This window comes from Corapipo altera, unplaced genomic scaffold (genome assembly GCF_003945725.1).
Source record: "Corapipo altera isolate COAL_440 unplaced genomic scaffold, ASM394572v1 57, whole genome shotgun sequence".
Lineage (NCBI taxonomy): Eukaryota > Metazoa > Chordata > Aves > Passeriformes > Pipridae > Corapipo > Corapipo altera.
Genome location: NW_020884905.1, coordinates 2809543 through 2819504, shown reverse-complemented (window position 1 = coordinate 2819504; position 9962 = coordinate 2809543). Strand labels below are relative to the sequence as shown.

Below are 9962 nucleotides of genomic sequence, written 5' to 3'. Positions count from 1 at the left end.
TTTTGTTATTTTTCCCCTCTTCCTTCAACAAGAGATCAAGAAGCTCACTTACCCTTCTGTTCACTTTCAAATCCTACAACGCCTCGTCCCCCATTCACCAGCCCTTGAGACACATCGAGATTCTTTGCTAGCATCACCTACAGAGAAAAAGAAAAATCCTTCAGTGCACTGGGTTTACAGCCTGTTCAGCCACCTGCAGCTAAACTTCTTTCCAGGAAGCATAAGCACATCAGGCTGATATGGCCACAATCTCCTATCCTGCCCATTGCAGGACAGAGCACCATCTCCAACTGAAATTATTTCACAGCCTTTCCTTCCTAGGACTCCCAGCTATTTTACAGCATTGAACACTTCACTTGAGCTGCTTCTGTCCACAGCTATGAGTTGCCTGTGCTCTCTGCTACTGAAAGCTTCTAAACCTGATTGGAAAAGTGTGTCAAAGTCACAGCAATCACCATTGTCCCCAAGACATGGACTGCACTCAAATCAAACTCATTTTCTGCTGGGATAAGATTCCAAGCAGAGAAAATATAAAAGATTGGAATAGAATCTTCTGTTGGCCTGGCATAGACATTCTATATTGAATCTGCATTCTGTGTATTAATCTACTCTATATATTTATCTGATATTCCTTTATTTTTCTTATACCATTTGATCTGCTGTTCTATCCCATGTGTATGTACGCATACTTACCTGAGCTCCAAGCTTCAGCTCAACTCTACCACCCACAGGACACTGAGCATCAATTAACTTCACTAACATTGGGTCAGTATCCAAAGCCTCAAACATGTGCACTTCTCCTGTTAAGGAAAGAAAGACATAGCAAATTGCAGCTGTTGAACACATTATACACAGCATGGCAGGAGGCTCAGTATTTATTTCTAATAGCAATTCCTCTTTTAATATCCATTCTGCTGTGCTGCTAGGACATCTTCACACAAACCTTGTCACATCTAACAACAGAGAGCTCACTATTGCCTCTCTTCCCAACAGAACTCCCAGAGCATGGAAAGGCACAGGAAACAAAGGCCAGCAGTAAATAAGTACTGAGCAGCCAGCCTTTTGAGCAAATGACCAGTTTCATTTGGTGCCAACACCAGATCGCTAAAGGAAGTATCCAACAGCCAGAAAGGGAGGCAAAAATTGAGAAAGCCCTTAATAAGATGCTATAGAAAGAAAAAGCAGAAGTGTGGAGGCAATAAATGACCTGTTTCATAGTAATCAATGAGCTTGCTGTCTATTACACACCAAGAAGTGACACTGAATATTTAAGTAAGAAACTGAAGTTTTTCCCCAGGCAGCCCAACTCCAACACAGAGCTTTGACCTGGTGCTGCTGTGCATGACAGAACACTAGTTCTTCCTGACACCACAGTATCCTCACTGCATCCACTCAGAGCTCAGCCCCAGAGCCAGCAGTTTCCTCCAGGGAGTTCACCTGATAGCTGTTGCAAGTGTCTCTCATTAGTTATTTTGACATCATCTTTATGGGTGCAGAGCCGTGTAGCCAGGATCCCATCACGCTCAGACCTGTTGGTAGCTGTCTGCATCAGCTGTCTGGTAACCTCCTCTGTGCACCTGGTAACCAGGAAAAGGGAGTTATTCTTTAAAGAGATCAGGAACAGGTCTTGAGCAGCAGTAACCTTCACATAGCTGGATCTGTCTGTGCAAGCTGCAGGCCTCCAGAGAGGAGGACAGAGAAAGATAAATAAAAGTTGGAGAGCAGTGCCAGTGTGTGGGCCCCAGCCAGTGCCAGCTCAGGATCCACTGAATTACCTCACAGAAATTAAAGAGGAACCCTAGAAAGTGTCCTTCCTTACCAGAGCAGGATATATGAAATCTTCCTACGTTAACTAAAGCTTTAATAGATTTTGCCCCCAGCTACATATTCCTGATAGAGCCCAGAAAAGCGACAAACTGCTCTTTCTTCTGCTCCGTAGGTGGGGAGCAGAGATCACAAAGAGATGAGTTTCTCCTCACCTGCCTAGACGGATTGCACTCAGGAGTGAGACAAAGGCCTTGTCAGTCTGTCGCCGCACTTCAGTCAGCTCCATGTTTATGTGGATACATTTCCTCCAGCTTTTTGCCTGGAAAAATCATTCTCTGGTTAAGAAAGAGGCAGACTTGAAGTATGAGAATGAGTTTAGGGGCAGTTTTGTACCTGGAAGCAGAACTTGATTTCTTCATTAGCCTTGCAAACTGGAGATAGCTGCAAGAAGTCCCCACAGATGATTAGCTGAATTCCCCCAAAAGGCTCATCCCGTTTTCTGACTGCCCTGAAAGAGATGGAAGAGAGAAGTTTTGAATGTCCTCCAGAACCTGGACATACTCAGATCTCAGAAGTTACTTCCTAATCTGTCAGGATATTCAAATATACACCACCTGCATTTAAAAGATGTTTATCCTCAGCTGAATCAAAAGAGCTTAAACAATTAAGCAATGGTAAAACATTAAATTTGCTTTGCTTAGCCACCCCAGATGCCATTACCAATCTTTCTTTGGTGGCTGTTATGCTACAGCTGCTTCTCTCTGCAAGAGAGAACTTCTGGGAACAGCTGTATTCTGGACTCAGCTCTATAGATAGACAACACTTAGCTCAAGAGATGGAAAGAGCAACCAGAACAGCCACAGCTGTGAGTGAGGAGGGGACACAATCAAAACCTATCTCATGATAAAGATCTGCCCAGATGCTGACTCCATGCTTCCTTGCAGTCCTATGCCAGCAGCTGCCTTGTATCAATTCACAAAACCAGAGGAAGGAAGCAGCCTGGAAGTTAAGGAAAATTCATTTCAGTTAGTTGTTTGACCTGACGTTTGCTCACCTTGCCACTGCCTCCAGCCTGTCAAAGAACTTTCCATCTACCACTGAGATCTCATCAATGATCAGGTGCTGGCAGGCCAGCCAGTGCTGGCGCACCCCCGGCCTCTCCACCAGCTGAATGCACTCTTCCAGCGGTGCCTTCCCAGAGCCGATCCCTGGCAGGAGAGAAGAAAGCAAAGCTTTGGGAAGGTCTTGATTCATTGGGAAGGAAGTGAAAGCTCCCAGTCCCTCGCTGTCGGGCAGGCATTACCTGCAAAGGCATGGAGAGTGGTGCCACCGATGTGGCAAGCGGCCACTCCCGTGCTGGCTGTGGCATAGGTGACGTTCGGAGGGAGGGAGCCCACGATCCTCTTCAGCAGGAAGGACTTCCCAGTCCCTTCGAGGAGAGAGAAGCAACGGGTCAGCGGCGAGGCCCGAGGGCTTTCCCCAGCGAGAGCCACCGGGCGCCCTCACCTGCGCAGCCGGTGCAGAAGATGCTCTTCCCGCTCCGCACGGCTCCCAGCACCGCCTCCTGCTCCGCCGACAGCCGCGCCAGGGGCCGCCTTCGGCGCGGGGCACCTGCGGGACAGACAGGAGCGGTGCGCTGTGAGGGCAGCGCCCGAACCCGGGCCCGGTACCGGGGCCGCCCCTCGCCCCGGGACTCACCTCGGCGGGGCGCTCCCTCCGCCCCGTCCCGCAGGCGCGGCGGGGGCCGGGGTTTGCGCAGCAGGTCCCGCTCCTTCACCGGGCTGGTCACGGCGAAGGACGCCGGCGGCCGCTCCAGCAGGCGCGGGGGGCACGCCAGGCCCCGCGACCCGGCGGCCACCTTGAGCCGCAGGAGGCGGAAGAAGCGGCGCAGCGCGTCCGGGGGGCAGTCGGAGAGCAAGACCTGCGCGCCGCCCGCACCGCCGCCCGCCCCTCGCCCGCGAACCGCGTGAAGAGCCGCACGGCGTCCCCGCTCAGCGCGAAGCTCAGCACCGCGGCCGCCGCGCCGCTGCCGCCTACCACCCGTAGCACGGGCTGGCGCAGCTCGTTGCGGCCCAGCAGCACTGGGAAACTCTTCAAATAATTTGTTTAATAGAGGTTAATATAACACTGGAAAATATGTGCTCATAGAGGTGACACTTTATTTTTTTCTCTCAGCCAGATGCTCCTACAGCTTTATCTCTTGCTCCCTGCCCTTCTTCTGAGCAAATAAAAAATTAAGATGGTTAACTTCTAAAGAGTAATATGAGAATGCAGTGCTGTACCTTGATTTTTGGTCACATTTTCCCTCATTGTGGTTTGTGCTGTTGTGGTTTTTTTGTTTACTGTTTGACTTACAGCTTGTGTGCACAACTTTGGTCAAGCAGCAGAAGGACACAGACTTTGCACTTCTCCAAGCTTTATGTTTTCTCAGTTAAAAATCTCAATCTAATCTACAAAGTTGCTATCTACTAGACTCCCTCATTTGATGCTAAGGAGGAGATAAGGTACCTCTGTGCTTGGAGAAGGAAAGGCAGGAGGAAGCAGTGTTTAGCACCAAGTTGATTTGCATAGGCTGGGAAACAACTCCGGACTCAACATCTTCTCACTCCTCTGCTTTGAAAGTGCCCTGTGACATCCTCACCTTCTCAGGGTCCCGAGTCCTGGGCACACGTGGACAGCACAAGGTATCTGCTGTCTCATGCAAACTCAGAGTCCCAACAGGCACAGATCAGCCACAGCTCTTTTCCCTCTCTAATTGATGCTTTCTGATTGTTCTGGCTCTAGCCAGGAGCTGTAGATCTCTCACAGGCCTCCCAGCAACTGTACCCTCTGGAGCCTGGGTTTCTGTGCCCCAGCCCTCTCCCTGCCCAGGCAATCCAAGCAGCAGGAGCCGTGCAGGGAACAGCCCTGTGTGCAGTTCACGGGATGTGATGGGTCCCGGGCCTGCAAACCCGCGGTGGTTACAGACTTCCTGGACACGTGCTGCCTCTGGCAGTGTGCCCTGAGCCACGTCCAAAGTGACCTCATGCTCCATCACAGCCGGGGAGTGACTCAGGAGGAGCTTGGCCTGACACTGTCAGGCGGTGTCTGGTTCGGGCACCCCCCACACTATTGTCCTCCCTCTCCCCCCACCCCGTGTTGGCTGGTCCCCAAGGGAAGGGGATTTTGAGGTGTTTGCTGGCAGCAAAGGCAATGCCACGAGGGAATGTGGTTTGTGGGGACTGTCTGGGAACAGGGAGAGCAATGGGAGGAACAATCCCTAGTGTGTGCAGAGCTGCCATGTGTGGTCACAAATTGCCCCTGCCTGTGTGTAATGAGCCCCGAGTCCCAGCTCCACACAGAGCAGGGCACAAAGACAGAGTGTGCTTGGCATGGGCTGACGGGCTCCTGAGAGCCATTTCCAGCAGGCAGGGTGCTGAGTGGCCGTCCCCCCACCCAGGAGAAGTGACACAGCTCTGACATAAGGGACCTGCATCAGCTGCAGGTAAGTATATGCTTTCCATGTTTTTGACTGAGTGCTGTACATTTCCTAAGTTCAGTTCTTAAATGTGGTACCTCTTGGTGTTAGTGTACAAAATGTGGGCTAGCATTTACACAGCTGAGTTACTTGTTAATTTTATTTTATTTCCAACTTTTTGGAGTCTTCTACATTGCCATTTTGCTTCTGTATGTAGACCTCAGTTTTGTTCTTTCTCAGTTATTTAATTTATGAATAGATTGTGGTAGATACAGTATATATTTGGTATATTTAAATGGAGAAAGTAGCTGGAGGAAGGAGACAGATTTTAGTGCAGTTGTTATGAAATGCAAATGCTTATAGTCAGAGGAGGTGAACAGTGTTGAATTGTCACAGAGGTAGAATGTTGCTTCTGAGCAGTAACAACTGCTATCGTTATTTAGAGTAGCGTAACAGAATTTGGATTAATCCAGAGGTTCTTGCAGTTGTAAGGGAGGTGGAAGGAGTCATCCACTATGAAAGATCCACAAGAACAGATTTTTAGTATGGAAATTGTATTACTGAGGCATACACCACTGTAAGATCTGTCACTGATTGAACCAGGGTAATTTGCATGCTGCCTTGGCCCAGCATCATGCCACCCAAGTCAAGGAGAGATTGTCCTTCTGTGCAACGTCACCCAAAGTAGTGAAGCTAAACTCTGTGTAGCTCTGGGGATAACTCCATATGTAGGCATCAGCCTTTGTACATGGAAAGCATTATGATTTGGGGGTTAGTATTTTTTCATTTTAGATTTCTAAGGCCACTGTTAGGAGCCAAATGTTGTCCTTTGGGCTGGAGCTGATTGAAGAATTGTGTGGATAGACACTGTTGTTCATGGATTTTCTGTTTTCAGAAACAGTTGGCAGTGATTTCTGTGTGGAAAACCAAATGCAGCCTAACTGTTCAAATGCTTCTGTGTCTTTGTTTTGTTTCCACCACCCCTTGATATAGGGGCTGCAGTAACTTCTCTGTACAGGCTTACAGATTCCTGCTGGGCCAGAAAAGCCTCCAGCCTTTCTATAGCTAAACCCATTTGACAGAGCTGGCTGTGCTCACTCCTATCACAACAGCTTCCATCTCATCTCACTCTGTTAATTCTGGCTCTATAGAAGAGCCAACTGACTTGTAACATGAGAATCTGTCTGCGTCCCTGCTGACATTGCAAATCACTCAACCATTGCTTGGGCTGGACTGGGATCTGTTTATCTCCATCTTTCATTGGAGACTCATGCAGGTTTGCAAGTCTCTGTTTCTGCTGCCTTTTCCTGAGTAGCTCTTGTCTGTCAGAAACGGCTGCTTGAAGCAGTTGGCTGCTGATAATCTGCTTATCCTGCAAAAGGGTCAGACCTAGCACGGCCAGAAGTCCAACCTGCAGTCTCTTTGTGAGTTGTTCTTCCTGACTAAATAGTCAAGCTGATGCACTTTGATATAGGTGTCATGGATACTCCTTTAAGCTGGATCTTCCCATCACAGAAGCAGCATTGTGTGCTGGACATAGCTCTGTGTGGTTGTTAGCTTTTCTGCAAAATCCTCATACCATTTATGCACAGATCAGCCAGGCAGCAGTAATTTTGAAACTGGCCTTGTGTGATACCTTATCACTGCTTCTGACCAGTCTTTTGTAGAAAGGAGCATCTCCTGAGGTATCAGCCAACTGTTCATTCATGCACCTGCTTGGATCAGATACAATTTAAGAAAGCCATTAACTATAATAAATTTAGCAACAGGTAAATAAAATTAATTATAACATACAGATTTTCTAAATATATAATTAAAAGAACCATTAGAGGAAATATTACATCCTTGATGCTAAGTCAACCTGGCTTACTCTTAATATGCACACACAAGGATGTAAAGCTTTCCCTTATTATATCTAAATTTAGAAAATAACAGCTGAGTCTGTTGTCTTCAAAAGCTTTTGGAAATATAGAAATCATTAGAAGAGTAGAAATATTTTAGCTCACGTGACAGAAATAGATGGATGATAAGAGCAGGATGGGGAGCCAGTTGGGTATTTCCTAGATGCTTTTACAGACTTTTCAGGAAAATAGCAACTTGCACATTATATCCAAAAGCAAATTCTGCATGTATTCACAGGGAAATAAAACCCAATGAAAACTGCCTTTGAGAGGCTTTTTATGCTTTTTCCATGTTGTGCCATTTTCCTTCATTGGTTATATGCTCTGTTTCCTGCTAGTAATTTTCATTCAATTTTTTATTTTTTTTTCCCCTCTGCCTGCTTGGAGAGTAGGATTCAAACAGTTTATGACCTGTTGTTACATTCATAGTGCAGCACACAACTCTTGACTCAAAGGTATTTTTTTGACTTCTCCCTAGCTTAATAGGAATGCTGATGTTTCTAGTGAAAACAAAAAACTGTACAAACAGTATAGTACAGAAGGCAAATTAAGCTTGCTGCACAGTAGAGTGATAGTAAAGTTTCAGTTTTTAAAGAATTGACTTTTTGCAGATTTAGAATAAGAAGGGAAGGTCATTTTCAGGCACTTAATTGTCAACATCTTGCTTTTATGAGCAATCTAGTAAAACATGTTTTGACTGAGATATTTTGGCAGGATATTTCTAGTGTAGTTGTCAGTCCTTGTAAGATTTTTCTGTTAACAGTATGTTACTGGCTAGAAAAGAATGTGCATTTGATAAATAATCCAAATCAATTCTAAGTTACAACCTAAGTGTGAATGCAGATAGAAAAATGCCACTCCGTGTATTCGATTATTTTTCTGGTTAAAACTCGATTTTATTTATTTCACCTTTTCTACTGATAGTTATTCCTTTTGTTAAGTTGTCTGTGCCGAGTGGTGGCTGTTGTTACCCAAGTGCACTCTGAGCCCTTGGCCAGGTCCGGGGGCGGAGGTGTTCCCGTGCCCTGGAATAACCTGCAGGAGCGCCCGTGCCCGCCGGGTGCCGCTCGAGCAGTGCGGGAAGGGTGTTCCTCCCGCTGCGCGGCTGTTCACAGCGGCTCTGGTCACAGGGGTGGGAGACTCCTCCCGGCAAACAAAGGCCATTTGAGCGTTTTAATAACCCGGGCAGGGACTGATGGAGTGTTTGAACCAACCCTCAGATTGAGAAGATTTATACAGGTGACAGAAAGTCGATGTCAGCAAGATAGCTGTTTGGATTTCCAGTCCCTTACTTCAGATTTGTTTTGTAATTCAAAACTTGGACAAATGCACAGCAAACTAGATTTGGTATTGAGAAATATTCCTTTAGATTGTATTTCAAGTTTTCAACCCAAATATGAGTCCTCTGAAATGCTGGCTGTTATAGCTGCTCACCGTAAAATAGCTTGTTGGGGATTGTTCTGCTGTTCTAGGATGACTAGTACTTACATATCCCGTAACAATAAATACATACAGTACTGTATGCTTAATGCATTGACAGAACAGCTCTGCATTATTTCTTTTCCACAATTGTCCTGTAAATAAGAGACATTTCTTTTTCTTTTGAGTTTTTGCACCAGTTGAGGGTACTTCTCTGAAGGTCTTCAAAGATATGCTTTCTCTTATAGAGCAATTTGGTTTTTTTATTGACAAATAGTTGCCTATCCAGGATTCAGTTTGTAAAATACAGGTGGTGATTTTCTTGGTTTTGACACTTTGAGTTTTTCTTCTGACCTACATGTTTTCTGGGGCTATCCAGACTGTAGTTTAAATGCAAATATACCAAGAAAGCTGAAAAAATGAAATGTTTACAAAAACACTAGTCTTCCGAGTAATACAGAGCGATGGGTAAATGAAATTGGCTTGCTGCTGTGCTGCACCTGTTCTTATTATTTTCCTTGAATCTTCACTGGTTATATTATATTTATAGTGCCTCTGCATCTTAACCATTCTGGAGGACTTGATGCTTGTTTCAGCTGTGGTGCACCTGATCATTATGGGGCCACACAGCTACCTTATTTACACCCCCTCTAAAAGTTAGTGTTACTGTGAGAAAAAAACTAACTTCTTGGGAGCCATAGAAAACTATATCCTGCAACTGAAAGGTACTTATGCACGACTCATTCAAAACACATGGATAATCCTATTAAAATCAGCGGGACTACTTATGTATTTTAAGATAGGCACCTGCCTAAGTACCTTGGTAATTCAGAATCTGTAAGAGCAGCAGAGACTGAGTGAATTCCAGGCCTAGAAAACTAGGAGAAATGCCAAGACTTAATGAGACCACAGGTAGTGGCACCAGTTAGAACCATTAGCTGGCTAGGAATGGAATTCAGCTGTGCTTTGGAAAAGCTGATATGTCTTAGGGTTATTGAGTTTTATTGTTCTTTAATTTGTGGGTATTTCACTGCAGAACTTGAAGTGGCCATGTGGCACAGGAGAGCACATCTTTTGACTTTGCAGTATGCAGGAGTTGTGAGGTCCACATGGCATAAATACTGTGTGTGTAATATCAGACGAGAAAGTGGTGTGAGATTTTTGTGTAATGAAGGTGCATTCTACAGGCAAGTGAGCAGTAAAACTGCCACATAAAGCTGTGCAGTAGCAAAACCAGCAATAAAAATGTATTTCCTGCATGTGCCTTGACATTGCAATTACAGCCAGCTAGTTTAGCTGTAAATACCTCTACGTGGAAAAGCACTAAATAAAATAATACAACAAATTCTGTTGCAGGAAGCATGAAGATTCAGTGTGTGATGCCAGAACCTTTCCTCACTTAGCAGTGGGAGGGGCGC

General features: G+C 45.8%; 1 protein-coding gene across 1 annotated transcript; it reads right to left on the bottom strand.

Moving 5' to 3' along the window:
- Positions 1-44: 44 nt before the first annotated feature.
- LOC113950973 (ATP-dependent DNA helicase PIF1-like) lies at positions 45-8289 on the bottom strand. The gene is given in 11 exon segments (XM_027651429.1): positions 45-137; positions 694-800; positions 1438-1577; positions 1980-2086; positions 2161-2275; positions 2822-2975; positions 3071-3196; positions 3274-3378; positions 3466-3702; positions 3705-3858; positions 8161-8289. Coding segments are annotated over 11 exon segments (1467 nt in total).
- Positions 8290-9962: the final 1673 nt, after the last annotated feature.